At 39.3% G+C, this 20772-nt stretch overlaps 2 protein-coding genes across 2 annotated transcripts; both read left to right on the plus strand.

Annotated features, from left to right (window-relative positions):
- The first annotated feature begins 6515 nt into the window (after positions 1 to 6515).
- On the plus strand, positions 6516 to 8069 carry LOC135676604 (vignain-like). The gene is made up of 4 exons (XM_065187971.1): positions 6516 to 7025; positions 7093 to 7325; positions 7398 to 7538; positions 7655 to 8069. Exons 1-4 carry the CDS (start codon positions 6581 to 6583, stop codon positions 7913 to 7915), a joined length of 1080 nt encoding a protein of 359 aa, XP_065044043.1. The 5' UTR covers positions 6516 to 6580; the 3' UTR covers positions 7916 to 8069.
- Positions 8070 to 15844: 7775 nt separating this feature from the next.
- LOC135582167 (BTB/POZ and TAZ domain-containing protein 2-like) lies at positions 15845 to 18306 on the plus strand. The gene is made up of 5 exons (XM_065187972.1): positions 15845 to 16181; positions 16260 to 16393; positions 16484 to 16805; positions 17624 to 17937; positions 18024 to 18306. The coding sequence occupies exons 1-5, from the start codon at positions 16047 to 16049 to the stop codon at positions 18178 to 18180; spliced, it is 1062 nt and encodes a 353-aa protein (XP_065044044.1). The 5' UTR covers positions 15845 to 16046; the 3' UTR covers positions 18181 to 18306.
- The last annotated feature ends 2466 nt before the right edge of the window (positions 18307 to 20772 follow it).

Consider the following 20772-nt stretch of genomic DNA (forward strand, 5'->3'; position numbering starts at 1 on the left):
GTGAGTTTATAGTGGTTCGGTCAATCGTGACCTACATCCACTCCTCTGATTCCTCTTCCGTCGAGGCCACCGACATCCACTAATAATCTTCCTTTACTTGGTGAAGATCAACCTCCTTCTTACACCCCTCTTCTCCTTTTACCGGGTTTAGGAGACAACCCTTACAAGCACTCACTCTCCTCTCTAAACAGAATTCTAACACTTAGAATTTAGAGGAGGGAAATTCTAGAGATTACAGCAACGTTTTCTCTCTTTTAATCTCTCTGTGCTTGTGTAAATTAACTAGGGATGAGAGGGGTATTTATAGGCCCCAAACTAGTTTGAATTTGGAGCTCAAAACTGTCATCTCCCGAAATTCCGGGGTCTGGCGGTTGCACTGCCTGGCAGAGCTCGGAGACTGAGCCTCTGGGCGGTGCCACACCGCTTGACAGGGGCGGTTGCATCACCTAGTCTCTCTCAAAGACTGAGCCTCTAGGCGGTGCCACCGCCTGACAGGGGTAGTTGCACCGCCCAGTCTCTCTCGGAGACTGAGCCCAGGCGATGCCACCGCCTGACTAGGGCGGTTGCACCACTTGGCAGAGCTCGAAGACCGAGCTCAGGCGGTTCCACCGCCTATTAGGGGTGGTTGCACCACCCAATCTCGCTCGGAGACTGAGCCCAGGCGGTACCACCGCTTGACTGGGGCGGTTGCACCGCCCAGCTTTCCTGGGAGACCATCTCCTGGGCGGTGCCACCGTCGACCCTAGCGGTGCCACTGCTTGGCAGGAATTCTGGTCCAAATGGGTTGATCCATTCAGCCCAATTTGTGTCTATCAAGGGCCCAATTGCCCCCAAATTAAGTTAATGGGATCACCTCCCATTCCTAACTTTAATCTACATGCTAACTACAATATTTCTTAAGACATTTACTGCAACTTGCTTCGGTGCGTCAATCGCTTCTTCCGGCGAGCTTCCGGCGAACTTCTGTCGATCCTCCGATGAACCCTCGGTGATGCTCTTGCGGACTTCCGGCAAACTCCTGGACTTGCGACGATCCACTTGGCGAGTTCCGACGAGCTTCTTTTAGCAAGCTCTTGGACTTCTCGGATTTGTTCCCGCAGAACCTCTGACGATTGTCCGGACTTCTGTCGAACTCTCGAACTCCCAATGTGATCATAGTCTTGACTCCGGAGCAACTCCTGCTGCATGTCTTACATCCATCATAGTTAATCCTGCACATGTAAAACAAAACTTCGATGGAGACAATTAATCCTAAGCAATTGACCAAGTTGTCCGGCATGTCATTGGTCCCTCGACGCTTCGTCCGATTCTTCGGCGCATCGTCCTCTCCTACGGCCTATTGCCCAATCAGCCAGTTGACTCTGCAACTCTGATATCCTTGGCGCAATACCTGCTCTTCTTGGCCCGATGCCCGAGTCCACGGCCCGAAGCCTTCTATCGATACGTCGACCGATCCATCGGCCCGACGTCCAATCTTATGACATGTTCCTCCGGCACAACATGATTTTTCCTGCTTTAATTGTCTCATCCTGATCAAAGCATCCTGCATCACTCAAAATGCAGATTAAATCATAAACATATATCAAGTGGTTTCATCATCAAAATACGAGATTCAATAATAGAAACTCGATTAAATTCCTTCTTATCAAGAGCACAAAATAAACCGTTCATTGCTTTAGCATTCAAAGATAAAATCTTCTTTTCCAAATCATTCCATTCATTCATTAGTTCGGAAGACTTCTCAAAACCACTTTTAACAATGTTCCACAAATCGAAATCCATACAAAGTAACAAGATTCTCATTCTAGTTTTCTAATATGTGTAGTCCGTCTCATTAAACATAAGAGGACGAGTGATAGAAAAATCCTCTTGGTTGCCAGCAAAAGGCATCTCTCTTGGGTATTAAACTAAAAAGAGATAAACCTCACTCTGATACCAACTGTTAGGATTGAGCCGACACTAAGAGGAGGGGGGAATTAGTGCTTACGATAAAAATTTCATCGATTAAAAAAACTTCAATGATTTTGAAAAGCTTGATTCTTTGAAACCCGTATCGGAATTGATATCGAAAGTGTGTTTTATTTGAAGTAAATGCAATAAGCAATTAAAATAGAGAACAACAGTAACAAAGAGCGAAAAGAGAGTGCACACCAAATTTATAGTGGTTCGATCGTCGTGACCTACATCCACTCTTGATTCCTTCTCCGTTGAGGCCACCGGCGTCCACTAACGGTCTTCCTTCAATGGGCAAAGACCAACCACCCTCTTACAATACTTTCTCTTTTTCACTGTTTAGGAGACAACCCTTGCAAGCCTCACACTTCTTCTTGAATGATTACAAAACTAGAAAGGAAAGAGGAGGACACTTAGTAATTTTACAACCGAAAATCTTAAGATTTTTGTTCACACTTTCATATTTTTTCATGCAGGAAAGAGTGGGGTATTTATAGGCCTCAATGGCTTTAGAAATAGAGCCAAAAAAAGTGTCTCATCCCGGGTTTCTAGGGTACTAGCGGTACCATCGCCATTATCGGGTGGTACCACTGCTTGCAGACTGACACTGGATGGTGCCATCGCCTGACAAAGCCTTAGAGACTAGGCTCTGATGGTACCACTACCTAGCAGCATTAAATGTCAGTGGTACCATCGCTCAAACCACCTGGGAGGCCAAGCCTCAAGCGATACCACCGCCTAGTCTGGGCGATGCCACCACCTAATGTGGCTCCAAGTGACTGAATGTGTCATCCAACTGGCCCAATTTAGCCATGTTTTGGGCCCAATTGGCCCTTAATTGAGTTAATAGGATTTCTCCCAAATTAACCCAAATTAAAGTCCTAATTACGATAGTTTAAGGCTAAAACAATTATGATACACATAATCTAAGTTGTCCGATATGTCAATTGTTCAACCAAACTCTTCGTGAACTTCTGACGAACTCCCGGCGATCTTCCAACAAGCTTTCGGCGAACTCCCAGCAAACTTCCGACGAGCTTTCAGCGAACTTCTAGTGAACTTCTGATGACCTTTCACTGCACCGTCTGATTCTTCAGTGTATCCCCCGATTCATCCGGCCCGATGCCCAATTATTGACTCCGACCCAACTTCGATTCTTCTTTAATTGTTTTTCCTTTCTCACAATCGTAGTTAGTCCTGCACCACTTATCCCAATACATAGATTAGATCATTAATTTACCAATTGATATCATCATCAAAATCTAAGATTCAACATCATGGTCTTTCAGTATTCATGACTTGATCTTTCATTTTTTATGATTGAAATATTGATGTAAAATTTTCTTAATATCTCATTTGTCATTATTTGAAAATTGATGTAAAGAAAAAATACTTACAACATTATATTACTCCCTTCCTTTTGACAATGATAAAGGGGGATAAAGATTGCTAGCTTATATATTTCAAGGAGAAAAACTTGCTAGCTTATACATTTCAAGGTGAAAATTTTGTTAGCTTGCATATCTCAAGAGAAGCAAAAGTGCAAACTTGCATATCACAAAAAGCAAAATTTGCTAGCTTATATGTTGTAAAACTTGCATATGCCTAAAACTTGCTAAGCTTGCATGTTCTATAATAATATAGAACTTGCATGTTTCAAAAATTGCTAGTTGCACTTCTCATTTTTGTTGATAACAAAGGGGGAGAAGGTATAATGTTGATCATATATGGTAAAATAAAATTTTATTATGTATGATGGTTTAAATGCAATACTTAAACTTATGATGTAAGTAATAAAATGATGTATTGCATATAATTCATAATTGAAATTATGCTATATTGGTAGGAGAAGTTTAGTTCGGGCAGCAGGACTTCATGTCAACGTGCCAGCAGAAGGACTTCATGTCGTAAGTTCGGATATCAGGCCGAAGGATCGGACATTGCACCAAGAAGATCAGAAGTTGTGGGAGTCAACATGCCGATTGGGCAATACGCCGAAGAGGACAATGCGTCGAAGGATCGGACGAAGCGCCGAAAAAACCAATGACATGCCGAACAATATATGATTCATGCTTTGTAATAATTTATCTAGATCGAGTTAGTTTAGTTCTAATTGAGTTAGTATTGGGGTGAAACAATGTCAACTCAATTAGGGGCTAGTTGGGCTTGAATCATGATTGAATTGGCTTATTGTTTAGCTCATTAAGTGTCCTATAACAGGGTCTGGCGGTGGTACCGCCTAGACACAGACTTTAAGATTGTGTCAAGCGGTGGTACCGTAAGATTGGGCGATGGTACCACCTAGACATAGTCTCCCAAATGTCAGACAGTGGTATCGCAAAACTAGGCGGTGGTACCGCCAAGTGTCAGTGTGTCAAGCGGTAGTATCGTTAGACTAGGCGGTAGTATCGCCTAGTACTGACGATGGTACCACCCAGTATTATCGCTAGTACCTCAAAATCCTAAGGATTCAAATTTTTTGCTCCAAATTTGAATCCATTTGGGGCCTATAAAAATTTCAATCATCCCTACTTGGTTAACACACGAACTGAGAACATAAATAGGGGAAAGCACTATTGTAATCTTAAGAGTTCCCCTCATCTTCTCTAAAAGTGTAATTTCTGTTTAAGGGAGGGTTGAGTGGTTGTAAAGATTATCTCTTAAACATATAAAAAGGAAAAAAGAGTTGTAAGAGGGTAGTTAGTCTTCCCCCATTAAAGGAAGATCGTTAGTATATGTCGGTAGCCTCAACGGAGGAGAAATCGAGAGTGGACATAGGTCATGACGATTAAACCACTATAAAACTCGTTTGTATTTCTATTTTGCTTTTCTTTGTCATTAATATTGCTTTAATTGCTTATTGCACTTATTATGAGTCAAGCACACCTTCAATATTTTCAACACGATTTTTCATTGAATGAAAGTTTTTGAATCATAAGTTTTTTATCGAAACACTAATTCACCCCCCCCTGCCCCCCTCTTAGTACTGATTTAGGTCCTAACAGGGCGGATGAGATAAACAAAATAGATCAGAACATCCTTTGCAAGCGAGTGATAATAATTAAACAGATTTAAAATATTTATGATCTAGAATATTTAATTTTAAAATAATAAGCTCTAATACCAATTATAGGCATAAAAACTATAATTATACTATTATGCGAAAAGCTTTAATGTTAGAAACTGAAATTAAATAACCATATATCAAAGATTATGATTGTGAATCTTTTGATATTATTTAGAATACATTTCTTTTTATCTACAAATGCATAATTGTCTAATCCGAATGAAGTAATGATACCGATCTATAAGAAGAACTATACTCACCTTCTTCTCTCTTTATATTCATCAAAGAACCACTATAAGTAATAAAACAAGGACTAAGAGAGATTGAGAATGGATCTCATATCATATATAATCCCTAAGAGATCTTGTCTATTTATAAACGATAACATATAATCTAAGATAAGTAATTACGAAGGTCTCTCCCATCAAAATCATCTCCTAAGGAATTATATAATAATTGAACTTTCTTTTAATTGACTGATAACCATAATCAGAAACTAATCAGATCTATAATATATCTTATCTAATAAATGAGATCACATAATCTAACACTAAAAACTCACTTTGATTATTCAGATCTAATTGGATACTCAACCAATCCAATTAGGATCGATTGGATCCAACTGCAAACCCACCCTACCATTTCTTCAATAACTCAACCAGGGCTAAACGAAATGTCGGTAATAAGTTTTGCATTTGTACTGACTAATAGCAATCAGATAGGTTGAGTATTTAAGATTCTGCTCTGGCTTAAACGGCCAGATCAAACTTGAGGAATTGGTCTCCATCCTGATATGCCTCTTAAAGAACGTACTTCAGATGCTCAACAATTCTCATCTCCAAGATTTACTAAAACTGTATCTTTTCTGCTAAATGAATGAGCTTCACTTGTGAAGAAGAACCTGTCATGTTCTCTTTTTCTTCTCAGCAAACCTAGGAGGTGAGTTTATCTCTGCTGGAATTGTCATTTTGTTATCATCAATGGTCACTCTGCCAGTTGAATCGATTTAGGGTTTCGAAAGAGACTCGCAAACGTTCATCAAGGGAAGAGGAATGCAAACAACCTTATGCTGGGGTTACTGCCAAAACTTTCATGGCTTGGAGTGAAGACAAGACAGTTACGCAAGGAGAGGGACACTTCATTTGTTGCATGAGCTATTTTGAGTTCCCGGTGGCCCGATTCCAAAACATGACATTGGCAATACCTAATTGCTTCTGTGGCTTCAGGGCCTCCCCAGCTATCCTGAAGCATGAATCCTTGAAACAGCAGAACATGATCTGGTGAACAAAGTGTTTGTTGAAATCTCCCATCTGAATTCTAGAAAGGACAAGATTGCAGCTGCATACTTCCATCTTAATATTCCACATTATTAGTCTTCTTTGCTTACACCTTCCCATCACATGTCAGCTAACCGAGTCCATCTGATGTGCACGTCTTACTCTTAATCATTCCCCACATCGTTGCTTCACACTGCAGGGATCGATCGTCTTCCTCCGCTCTATAAAGTAGTCCCCTTCTGCACCTTGATCTCTCACACACATATCACGGAGCGTCGTCACAATGTGGAGGAGGGCCTTGTCGTTGGTCATGGCGATCGCGCTGGCCCTCGCGACGGCCGACAGCATCCCCTTCACCGATAAGGACCTGGCGTCGGAGGAGAGCCTGTGGGACCTGTACGAGCGGTGGCGGAGCCACCATACGGTGTCCCGCGACCTCGACGAGAAGCTCAGGCGGTTCAACGTGTTCAAAGCCAACGTGGCGTACATTCACGAGTCCAACAAGAACGACAAGCCTTACAAGCTCGGCCTGAACAAGTTCGGGGATATGACCAGGGAAGAATTCCGGGGGACGTTCGCCGGGTCCAAGATCGACCACCACCGGATGCTCAGGGGCGGCCGCGACAGCAGCGGGGGATTCATGTACGAGGATGCCGGCGACCTGCCTTCCTCCGTCGACTGGCGGGACAAGCGCGCCGTCACGGGCGTCAAGAACCAAGGCCACTGCGGTAACAGCGATGACGCTAAACCACACTCGTTGTCACTCCATTCATTGCAAATGTATTGATCTCGCAGGGAGTTGCTGGGCTTTCTCGGCTGTTGCTGCGGTGGAGGGGATAAACCAGATCAGAACTAATGAGCTCGTCCCCTTATCGGAGCAAGAACTAGTCAACTGTGACAAGCAAGACCATGGATGCAGAGGAGGTCTAATGGACTACGCATTCGAGTTCATCAAAACAAACGGAGGCATCACAACCGAGGCAGACTACCCCTACTTAGCCAAACAAACCAAATGCAATGTCATCAAGGTAACCGCATTCGATCAACCATTGTACGAACTAATAACTCTAAACCTGCATCTTGTCATGCTGATCTTACAGAAGGGTTGCCATGTGGTTGTGATCGACGGGTACGAGGACGTTCCCGTGAACGACGAGGAAGCTCTGATGAAGGCAGTGGCGAACCAACCTGTTTCCGTAGCCGTGGAAGCAAGCGGTCCAGATTTCCAGTTCTACTCTGAGGTCTAATCTCCACCATTAATGCTCTCTGTCATGCTAAAACCAAAAGCACCCACGTACTTTGTACTGATCTCTTTAGCTTACAAGTCTACTCCTGTGTCTGCGTACATGTATGGCAGGGTGTCTTCACAGGTGACTGTGGTACAGCTTTGGACCATGGAGTTGCAGTTGTCGGGTATGGAACAACACATGATGGGACAACGTATTGGATAGTGAAGAACTCATGGGGGCCTGAGTGGGGAGAGAGGGGTTATATAAGGATGGAGCGTGGGGTCTCAGCTCCAGAGGGGCTGTGTGGGATTGCCATGGAGGCCTCATATCCCGTTAAAGCATCACTCAACTGTAGCAACATGGAGTTGCCTCTCAAGGATGAGCTATGAGCTATGAGCTTTGAGAGAGACGGGGGGAGATTTAACTGCTGCTGCTTTATTGACCATGAAATGAAAACACATTTGATGTATTGGAATCTTCCTTAGATGGGAGGTAGCTTGTGGTGCTTATTTGAATTATGAATAAAAATATGTTTCCTTTTAATGGTATTTTTTGCTATCATATGTTTGTAGGGAAGTTAAGTTGATTTACTTAATAAAATGGTGAAAATTAATTAAATTTGGATGGAGTGTAATAAGATTGGGGATCCTAAGAACCAAAAAAGTCAATTATTGAGTTCCAAGTGTTGGATTTAATTTAAAATTTTAGAATTTTTTTTATGGTTATTTATGAAAGGATATGTCCTTTGGACATACGACCTTTCATGATAATCTTTGGGGTAAGACTCTATAAATAGAGTCATAAACAATCCTAATTTATTAGACTCAGAGTTTAATACAATTCCTTCACTTGTTTTAATATTTTTCTATTATTTAATTTTACTGTTAAATACAATTCCTAATTTTGCTTGGGTCAAAAAAAACATAAACTGTAAGCGATATCTCTTGACATTATCTTGTAGATCTTCTTTAATGAGAAATATCTTATGGATCTTTTGTAATGAGCAATACTGTTGATGTCTTGGCAACTCTAATTAGGAGACTAAAACATTCTTAATATGCTTAAAACTGATTTATGTGTATTTGTTAGATATTAAAAAATATATATTATTTGTTATTACTAAACATTCCACTGATGGGTGATAATCTTTCTCCTCTATTTCGATTTCTTGTCACAGTGGTTTTGATTTGATCCTACAATGGTTGTAATTTCTTCCGTTCGTTCGAATACAGTCTCACCGATAGATTAGTATTCTATGTTAAGTATTACTTTTTGTTTATGATTGATATCATGTATCAGTATGTATATATATATATATATATATATATATATATATATATATATATATATATATATATATTATGACCATTAGAGTTGGATATTTGAACACCTGACATCATTTTCGTTTTCTAAAATTGAATTCTTATTTTTAAGAAATTTGATCAACGAATTCACATGTTAAATGTGTGTTATTTATTGACTGATATGTAGTTTTGTTTATCGCTATGCTTAACTTATTTAAATTATGTATCTTAAGTATATTTTAGATATCGTATGTTTACCACTCATCTCCTTGTCATTTGACATACAATTTCTAAATTATATAATAAAGGAACCAAACCTTTCACTGTACTTGGGAAATGAAACTATTGACCACTTTCTGAAGTGACTGATGTTCTAACGAGATCATGCTAATCTGGCGATGTTTTTGATTGATTGATCTCTGCTCTTAGTATATTATAAATTATTTATAATTAAAAAATGAATGGTTTTTTTCTATGAAAACATGACTCGTATGCTCAACTTTCTTCATAGTAATTTAAGCCTAAACACTTCTTTTGACTTGCTTAAATAGACGTTAACATGAGGTTTTATATCAATTACATGCGCTTTACTCTCTGATACATCTGATATCCACTCAAGTATGTCTTGCAATATCCTTAGTTATGTAATTGTTATTAATACATGATGTTGAGATTAGATTTTTTTTGTTTTTTTTGGTACAATAATCCTTTAAATGTGGGGCTTGTGGTGATATATGAATATGCAACTTTGATATGTAATTATGATAACTATGATGCATATACAAAATCAAGAAAAATGTTATGGCACTTGAAATTGGTAGGACAACTAATCATATGCAACATCATAATTTTTATGTCAACTTCTTGATGTTAATTTTTTTCTAAAATTATGGGACTTCAATTCATTTTAATGATAATATTTATGTTATTTAATATCTTCTATACTATTTATGACCAATATTTAATTATTAATTGCATGTGTAATATTATAAGCAAATTATTAATTCTTTCATATTAAATTTTATTAGAAATATGAGGTCTTACCTATCTTATTTTATTTGTTTATATTTTATTGACATTTTATTATTAATATGAGGTCTTACATATCTTATTGATATTTGATTATATATTTAATCTTATAAATTCTAACATTAAGAAAAATGAGATGACTGCATGATATGTCATGATAGCATAAATGAATATTGTTATTAAATCATCGAGGGAGATAGATAGATTAGCCTATAATGAGCCTTTCAATAATAGCAACCCAACTTGAGATTCAAAATTGTAATAACAAGTTGATGAGTTGGCCAATGAATAAATTAAAAAATATAAATAAGAAACACATAAGTACATAAATGAAGTATAACTTCAACTCCTATTCTTAAATGTTTATTGCTCTTATACAATGGTAAAGGAAGAGTTCTAATTCTGAAAAAGGCTCTAGGTGATATTTTTTTGTAAGATATGACTCTATGAACATTCTTGATATGGGCTCTCTTATATGAGAGTATTTGTATACACATGTGACAATCCCTAGAAGTTTTTATGAAAAATTAATATTCACATGCCGGTCGTTAATATGCAATCCCACAATTAATCATCTGTACTATGTGTCTTATAATATAATTCTAGGTTAAAAGAACATATTTAAAAGATATGATTCATTATGTTTGTTTATACTAAGTGAAGTTTAAACTTTATAAAGCACTTCATTGATCGCAAAGTATAAGCATCGAGTACCCACTTTATTATTTTATTTTATTTATTAATTATTTTAATTTAAATCTATAAAATTTTTAATTTTTGTGAAGAATTATTGGATTTAATTTTAAAATATAATTTTTTTAAAAAAATATTTTTTTGGGAGATTTTGTTTATGAAAGGACATGTCCTTTGTACATTTGCCCTTTGATGATAATCTTTGGGGCAGTTTGAGCCTCTATAAATAGAGTCATAAACGATTATAATTCATTAAATTTAGAGTTTAATATAATTCTTCTACTTATTTTGATATATTTTTCCTATTTGATTTTTCTATTTGATTTGTTAAAAGAGGCTAATCAAGTCACTCCATGATCATGCTTGTACGAGAAATAATATCGATTGAATCTTAGGATGAAAATCTTAATTAATCTTTCATGTAAAAATAAGATTTTGCCTTAAGATAAGGTTTATGCATCTCCATATTCTTTCTAAATTTTATCTTTTATTGTTATCATTTTATTAATTTTTTAATCAAAATGTGACTATCGTATATTTATTTTACCTCAACACAAACACAAGGCACAATTTAGATATTATTGTAAATTTGTGAACATGGTGTAATGGTGCAAAATTAGAAAAAACACAAATTGGTCAGTTCTGAAAAACAAAATAAAATTAAAATTTGGTCAATGTGGTTGGTCAAATCATGTTCAACTCAGTATGATCAGCCATGACTACATCTTGTTGGACTAGGTTTGATCATTATGGATTCTGAAGCCCACACATTGCCCGCCCACTTAGATCGACATTGGAACCCAAACCAAATAATACAACCTTTAAACACACACACACACACACACACACACACACACACACACACATATATATATATATATATATATATATTTCTTTTCTATTTGACACCAGGATCAAAGATCTATCATCAAAAGAAAGGACAATCCAAGACATATGCTCCTACTAATAATTATTTTTACATACCGTGAGAAGATTTCATCATGATCAAGACGCATTCAATCTGATCTTAAGTGATTATCGAGCTAAAATTCTGATCTATATATGTGACTTTGATTGGAGTTGGAATCAAATCACGTCAGGATCCTTGGCGAGTTAGGATCTCTCTCTCTCTCTCTCTCTCTCTCTCTCTCTCTCTCTCTCTCTCTCTAAACGGAGTCGGAGAAGACGATTCCAAAAGAAAGAAATGGTAGTCTGAAAAGTAAGCAGCCACGGCTTACTTGCATCATCAGGAGCGGAAACATATCACATCTCTGTCAGCATCCATCATCAAAGAAGGATGAATTGCACATGGTGGGTGGAAGAAGAGATACGGGGTGGTAGGTGCGATGTCCAGGAATCACATGCACGAACCCATGGCGGCTGGCTCTTCCTTTCTCTTAGTGCATGAATCATGTGATCTTTTTCTTCTTTTCTTCTACTCTTAATGTCTCTCTTTCTCTCGTCCTTTTTGGCTCTTTGTAACTCTATGATGCTGAGAGGAGGAGGACCAGGTGAGGTTGTCGACGGACGACGGCCTTCTTACGTTTCATTTCATGTATTGTAATAATCCATAATACCTTTTTCTCTTTTGTCTTCAAAAGCCCATCCTTTAATCGAACTCGATTCACTATTTTTGAGGATATGATAAGACTATTATTTTGTTTTTTTTCTTTTTTTGTTCTCGTCGATCAAACTCAAGTCCACACAGATGATAAGGAATCTATCGTACTTACAAGAATATTTTTTGATTAGATTTGAAGTTACAGAACTGATATTATCTAAAATAGTTTATTCAAATATATCTTTAGTCTGAACTCTACCGAACAAAATTTGATTTGATTGTTGGAGGGACTTTTGATGAGAAATTTTCTTTCATCTAATCCAAACTCCTAGTGACATTCTCTAAAGGATTTTCTTTCCTCTTTCAGACAGCTACAACCCTCAAAAAATAAATCAAGAATTAACGATGGATAAAAAGTTAATTTCTCTAAATTTTACCCAATCCAGACTTAAGTGATATTAGTAGAATTCAAACTTCACTTACATAGGAGACTTAAGTGATCCAAGTATAATTCAAACTCCAATTACGTGCCTATTTCTCTAAAATTGATAGGTATCTGAAACCAACGATTTCAATGAGCCGAATACATTCAAGCTTTCCACCATCAGCTTCATGCATCATAATATATTTCACAAGAAATAAAGTTCTAAATACACAAAAAAAAAAAGGGAAAAGTCAACTCAATCGATGGAATTGAAGGCATGGAGATTGGTAGATTTAGAAGGTGAAGGAAAAAAATCAATAGAAAATATTTGTTAGGTGAGGTATCTATCTTTTAGTAAACTTTATATATGAGCTTTGGTACTTTAAAAAGCGAATTTCTAGAAATATATACATATATTTAGATATTAATTTTCTCACTGGGCGACAGAAGATGACTACATTCATATATTATCTATCTATCTTTGGGGAAAAGAAAACCTAAGTGTTATAAGGTGGATCTAACTTTAATCTTATTTTTTTTATTCAAAATATTTTTTAATAGAAAGAAAAACCTCTTCCACCCTTCCTCTTCTGACCAAGACAGCTCAAAATAAAACATTATAGTAAATCGAATAAAAAAATCTTATAATATCCCAACTAATTCTAGGATAGCACTTTTAATTTTTTTTTTATTTAGTGCTTCTTTCTCAACTAGTAAGAGAGATAAGAGTGCTTCAAAGGAATAATAAGATGATTTTATTTTAGTATTTGGATAAGGAAAAAAGAAAGAAAAAGGAAAACGGTGTCTCAGCTTTTTTTCATTCATGTATTTATTATATTTAAGATAGTGGATGCAGTTGTGTGAGGGGGGGTATCACTGTTTCCAAACTAAACATTGAACTTGAGATGCCTACTTCTCTACCTTCTTCTTCACCAAAATGTTCCCATCAACAAAATGCAAGACCTCCCCCCTAGTCATGGGACCAGCAAATACGCCTGAATTATTAGACATCACATCTTCTCATTGATGAAGTGACGCTGGCTCATATGAGCCTTGTAGTACGACCAAACATCACCTGTGTCTATATCTAGACACTATCCAACACAAGTTATGGTTGGTTTTGTTTTGTTTTGTTTTTGTTTTTGTTTTTGTTGGAGGGGCACATCACCACCAATGGAGTGCATTTTCATGCAAAGGAACTTGGAAATTTGGAAACACTATATTTATTATTACACATTTTAATGAAGCATATGTAACCACTTGGAAAAATTAAACTCTCATTCACATATCATCACTGTGGTTAACATTCATCTAAAATATCCATGTCGACTACCTTTAGCGAATGGTTAATATTAGTTGTTTATAGTAAAGAAGTATAGAAAATGTATAAACCACTTAAAAGTATCCCTAATACTTTTAACATTATAATGTGTTCCTAAAGACATTAATGTAAATTATACTTTCACAAATGACAGAAATTAACTACAATATTTTAAAGGGATCATTATACAGTAAATTCAAATATAGAACGATAAAACCATAGTTTTGTTTTATTTTAATTTTTATAGGGTGAGATTTGATGCTAGGATAAAATTTCTCCTTCCAAATATGATTTGGATTTGTCATAAAAATAATATCTCTATCTACAATGTAACATTGTTCCCATAATTATTCTACCGAAAGATGATTTGGATTTGAGATTCAACACTAAGACATTATCATCGATAGTCAAAGTCTTTTTTTCTCAATAATAAAAAGAATTTATTGGCTAAACCAGTTTGAAATGTATTGGATGAGATTTTGAATCTTTAATATTTGATAAATGATTTACTACGCTACCATTGCCACCAGATTAATATTTTAAATATATAATAATAATAATAGATATTAAGGGTAAGACACTTCTCAAACGTATTATAAGATTATATATATACATATATATAAACAAATAAATATGAAAAATATAAGCTAATGTACATATCTATCTGCCTTCCGTACCAAGTCTTCATCTCACTCCCTGGTTCTTGATGGACCCAAAAGACAAAAGTTGTGAACGAAGCTTCTCATGTGGGGGGGACAGCAACACACATCACATATTTATTTCATTAGACGACACTAAGAAGCCCATTGATAGGAGATAGAAGGTGAGACTTCACTATCTCGGCCAAAGACCAAAACATGATTTCGCCTTCTCCACAACAACAATTCTGTCATAAGTAATAGAAAAGTCACCCATTTTACCAGTTGACAAATAATAATGAGACAATCTAAAGCTCATATCACACACAAATACCAATTAAACTAGTCTAATCAGAACAATAATGCAATTCAATAAATTGCAGACTCTTCTAATCGGAACAATAACGCACGACTATTTCTATTTGGCGTGACTATTTTTTTAAAAGCCTCTCTCTCTCTCTCTCTCTCAAATAGAAACGTCACCCATTTTCCTACTAGACAAATAACAATCACATGATAGCACGGCCATTTCTCCTTGGCGTGATGCGTTCTAAAACTCATATAATATCTAAATACCAATCAATCTAGTCTAATTTGAATAGTAATGCAACAGAAAATTTAAATCGTTAAGTTGTGAATCAAACTCAATTATTCTTATGATCCTTAGTAATATAAGATTATATATTTTTAATCCCTTTTTCCCTTACCAATGATGTATATGTTACATTGGCATCCTGTTTAATATCCCATAAAAATTAAGTAAATAAAGGAATTATTACTATAAGAATCACAAAGGAACTCCACTGAGAAATTTTAAGAAATATATGTTATAGATATTATGTAAATACCGAAGACCCATATATTAAATTATTATTAAAAATTATATATTCAAAGTACCCAGTTAGGCGGTAGAGAGATAAAGTCCATCGGATATATTATTTATTGGAATGATTAAAATTTGTGGCAAAAATAACTAAAAGCCGTAGTAGTCAGAACCACTCTCTTGGAAGGAATTTATTTCCTTTTTTTAATTTAATATATTTCTATTATAGTCAGTCAACACGCGTGACAACGTTCCACCGACCATAAGGACTGAGGAATCTAATTATTATCCTTGCAAAAATAAAAAATAAAAATAAAAAAACCGTCTATTTTTACAGTTCCTAAGCATAAATCATCTTGGTATCAATAATGTTCCGATATATAAGGAAATATACATAAGACATTACTCAATACGATACAGTCCAAGTCTTACACCGTAGTCGCAGCTTTAATCTACTTGGCTGTTCCTGACGCGGCACCACGTCAAATCCTATATTTGGCTCCAAAACAACAGGCTGTTCTATGGAATTAGTGGCCAAGCAATCTATGGTTGACAATAGGTTCTCCATGTATCCACCCAATCCAGTCTGCCTTCTCTTTCTATTAAAGACCAGTCTTTGGCCTTCCCATCTACCTCTCCTTCCACCTTCTCAACCAAGTCTCCCTTGTCGATCCTTGGAGAGATCCGTCAGATAGGAAGATCAAGCAGTTGTCGTCGAGTTGCGGAAATGACAGCTTCAGTTACTCATCGAAATGGCCTCATCCGGCGATGGCACGAGGCCGGGAACGAGTGCGTGCCGCCGACCGACGTCCAGATCGTGACCTCGGACGGGAAAAGCATACCGGCCCATTCCAGCGTATTGGTGTGTGATTCCTTCTTTGGTTTGTGTCTCGGATCCGATTGGGTTGTAGTTTTTTGCTTCTGACTGCCGGATCCTCAGGCTTCGGCTTCTCCTGTGCTGGAGCGGATGTTGGATCGGTCACGTAAAGGTGGCAACTCTGAGAGGATCATCCACGTACTCGGCGTCCCCCACGACGCTGTCCTCGTCTTCCTGCAGTTCCTCTACTCCTCCAGGTAGAGCCACTCTGATCTCGGCATGTGAACTCCTCTCTTTTTGAGATCACTGATGATCCTAGCTTTAATGGGTATGGTGATTACGATCAGGACTGGGATGTGGTCGAGGGAAGCGGAGGAGGAGATGGAGAGGCACGGCATGGCGCTGCTGGCGCTGTCGCACGCGTACCGCGTGCGGTGGCTGAAGCGGCGGTGCGAGGCCGGCGTCGCGGCGTGGCTGAGCGCGGTGAAGGTGATGGACGTGCTGAAGCTGGCCAGGCTGTGCGACGCGCCGCGGCTGTACCAGCGGTGCATGAGGCTGGTGGCCAAAGACTTGGAGGCGGTGCAGCAGTCGGAGGGATGGCGGTTTGTGCAGAAGCATGATCCGGGCCTGGAGACGGAGGTCTTCCAGCTCCTGCAAGAAACATCACAGGTTTGTGATCTGACAGAAGTCATGGATGCTTGTGTGATCTGTAATGAATCATCGATGTCCAATTAATTTGATAGGGTAGTCCGCGATTCAGATCCGGCACAGAAGAAACTAGCTGTCCCTTTTTTGTTCTTGCAAGGTAGATTTTTATTGGCAAGATGAAGTACTGTAAAGAATATCTCAAGGAGGAGATTAAGGATTAACAGGACTAGTCTTGAGGTTTTAGCTCCATAAGCATAGGTTGTCTGGGTAACTACCAAGATTCATTATGATGTGGAACTATCTTAGGTAGAAACTGGTCAAAGAGAAGTAATAATGTTTGGAAGAGTAGGGATAAGAAAAAGAGGAATGGATGAAGAGACAGAGGGACGGAAGTTTTGCTTTTGGTTATTGTTATGGAGACATTTTTCCAGTAAGATAAGGCATCATGCATTCCCAGGAAACAACATGGAAGGAGAGGTTGGTACCTGACAGATCCAAATCCAGTCAGCCTTAAAATGCTTACTGAAACAACATATTGACTGCAGTCATATATACATAATAATAATAATAAAAGACATACTACAACATTGTCTCTGTCTTCTTTTCCCCACATTTATTTTCTCGTGGGTCAACCAAATCAGCGACATGGAATGATTTTTTTTCTTCTCTTCTTCTTCTTTTTAATGAGCGTGTACGTGTCAAATATCACAAGTGGAAAACACCGTCCTGCAACTCTGAATGGAGGTCACACTGCAACCAGGGAGATGCTGTCATGTCATTTCAGTCTTCGCTAATGACGATCGATCACTCATTTCGTTTGCGATCCATGGCATGCGCAGCGAGGGAAGCGATGGCGGAGAGAAAGGGGAGATCAAGACAAGTACAGGCAACTGAGCGAAGCCATGGACTGCCTGCAGCACATATGCACCGAAGGCTGCACCGACGTCGGGCCGCACAACAGCCGTCCCCCGGCCTACCCATGCACCAGTTTTAGTACGTGCGAAGGGCTTCAGCTCCTCATCCGCCACTTCGCTGCCTGCGGCCGGAAGCTGTCTCCGAAGGGCTGCACGCACTGCAAGAGAATGTGGCAGCTCCTCCGCCTCCACTCCTCCCTCTGCGATCAGCCTGACTCCTGCAGGGTTCCTCTCTGCGAGTAAGCCATGCATGCATGCCCCTCTATCCAGCTAAATACCTTCTTGTTTCCTCAAGTTGCTTACCTGTGTTGTGTTATTACCACAGGCAGTTCAAGAAGAAGGTGCAGGAGGAGAAGGTGGACAGGACATGGAGACTTCTAGTGAAGAAGGTTGCTACTGCTAGGGTGATGTCTTCTTTGGCCAACAGGAAGGTACCAGAAATAGTGCAGAAATCAAGGATGAGATATAGAGGAACAAGATAGATTTATGCTGGCCACGTACAATTTTCGCTTTTTGTTTTGGTTGAGATGTACGTTACATATATACAAAGAGTAATATGATTCTTTTATCACCACCTTGTTTTCTTTAATGACAATGTACCTTCTTAATTTTAATCTCTCTCTCTCTCTCTCTCTCTCTCAAGGTTGCATCATATATTAAGCGACATTATCAATTGTAAAGGATGGAATCATGTTAAATATTAGCTAATATATTTTTTAAAAAATATTATATAATTTTTTTATAATACTAGGCTTTAAATAATAGTATATGTTAGTGAATAAAAGTACCGTAACTGATGAGTCAGCATGGTTAGACCCACGTGCCGATGTCGGGAACTTCTGGTAGAACATGAGGGTTGAAACGGCAGGACTGGGCTAATCCTCTCTAGCGGCTGAGGGGTGGCTCTCCAAGGTCCACCGATCCCGAGCTCTGTTTGAGGGAAGAAGCGCTCTCTCGTCGCTTGGATAGATGGCGATCTTCCTCACCACGCGGGCTCCTCCAGGAGACGGGACTAGCATCAGTCGGGGTCTGAGCCACTGGACTGCCCTCCTCTGCATGTTGGGAGACGACTTCGGGGTGAAGGCACTTGCGGCTCGATGATGATCTCCTCCCTGCAAAACGGTCTTCGTCGGGTGGATCCCGACTTTGGCCCCTCCGACGATCAAGCTTGATGGGTGTGGATTCCTCTCCCTTTTTGGAATCGGCCGGAGATATATATATATACCTATGTGCGATAGTCGGTCGCGCCCTGGTTCCCCTTGGCCGTTGACCCTCGCGGGGGTGGGATATCCCCTCTAACGAGATGACGTCTCTTGGGGGGGGTGCCTCTGCGACGTCAGATGGCCCCGTCACAAAGCAGACGACACCGCCCCAGGCTCTCGCGGTGGTCAAGTCACATAGTTGTACAGTTGGAACTTGACGTGGCGTGCACCCCATGGTTGCGGTACTGTGCACCTCATGGTTCTGGTAGCATATGGCGTTGCATTTATGATTGCTAGTTTGTGATGTTCGCGGTTGAGTCATCTAGGGCCAAAATATGCCCTATCAGTATATATTAGTGATAATTGTAGTTTAAGCTAACAATATTATACGCAGTTGATAGGTAGCTGAAGGAGACTGTACATAACGTTATAAATGCAAGTTTTGAGATTTTAGAAGAATATATATGATAAACTTAAGTTTAGAGAGATAAATATGATAAGATAATTTCTTGAGAAAAGAAAATCTTTTTTTAGGTTGTCCCTTTTGCATATTTTGCAAAGAACACCCTTATTATTTGTAATCCATGAATATCTTCTTCCAAAAGAAATATTCATAAGTTTTTTCATCTCGTATTTGAGAAGGGAATGTCAAGGGCTCATAGTCAAGGTGCACGAATTTGTGTCCTCTTTCTAGCGCCAATCTAATAAGGGACCATTTGGTTGGTCAGCCATTGGTGTGGCCCGTAGGCTCTAAAAAGCACCTTTGAGGGTAAGGGAGACCTGGTTGACTTATGAGCCCTTGGTTCCCATACTCCTCAATCAATGTGGGACAAAATGACCTTATCAGTACTCCCTCATAGGGGAGCCAAAGGATCATAGCGAAGGTGCACGGCTCGGGAGCAAGTTTGCTCAGTCGAGGTGCAGGTCTTGAGCCCTCCATCTAGCACAAATTTGATAATGGACCATTTGGTCGATCGGCCATTGGTGCATAGGCTCACAAGGAATTATCTGTTTTGGGCGATAGACGTACCCACACGATTTTACCTTTTTAGAGCATGTGAGCTCTAAAAGGCACCTCTAAGGGTAAGGGAGACCTGATGGTGGCATCCCGAGCCATGTAGTCTCCGTTGATATGGCCGACTACTAGCTAAGAGTCAGTAAAAACTTGGACGTCTTTGACTTGTAGTTCGAGGGCCAACTTGAGACCCGACAAGAGCGCTTCGTATTCGGCTTCGTTGTTGTGGCTTTGAACTCGAAGCAGAGTGCATGCCTGAATGTCCGACCATCGGGGTTTTCAAGGACGAGACCAGCCCTGCCTCCCTTTGCGTTCGTCGAGCCGTCAATGTGCAAGTTCCACCCTTGCTCTGTATGCTCACTATCGCTGTTGCCCGGGGGGGTCAATTCTGAGATGAAGTTGGCTACGACTTGAGCCTTGATGGCTATTCTCGAGACATATTGCACGTCGAATTCCTCGAGCTCGACCAACCACTTGAGCATTCGTCCAGACACGTCAAACTTGGACAATATCTCCGGCCCGCCGAGGATGTAGCTCAGGTAGTAGATTGATTGTTGTACTCCGGAATTGTCTCGGGTTAGGACAGAACTGATGGCATGCTCAGAAGCTGCCAGGTAGAGGCTGAGTGATTCTCTCGGAGAGACCGTAGCAAGTCGGGGGTAGGCGCGCCAGGTGCTCCTTTAGTCGGCAAAAGGCCTCTTGACATTCTGAGGTCCATTCGAAGATATTTGGGTTTTTCAGAATTTGGAAGAAGGGGAGGCACTTATCCCCTGACCGAGACAGGAACCAAGCCTCCCCGTTAAACGTTGGACCTCCTTTACTGACCGGGGGGGGGTTTCCATGTTAATGATAGCTTG

This window comes from Musa acuminata, chromosome BXJ1-6 (genome assembly GCF_036884655.1).
Source record: "Musa acuminata AAA Group cultivar baxijiao chromosome BXJ1-6, Cavendish_Baxijiao_AAA, whole genome shotgun sequence".
Taxonomy (NCBI): Eukaryota; Viridiplantae; Streptophyta; class Magnoliopsida; order Zingiberales; family Musaceae; genus Musa; species Musa acuminata.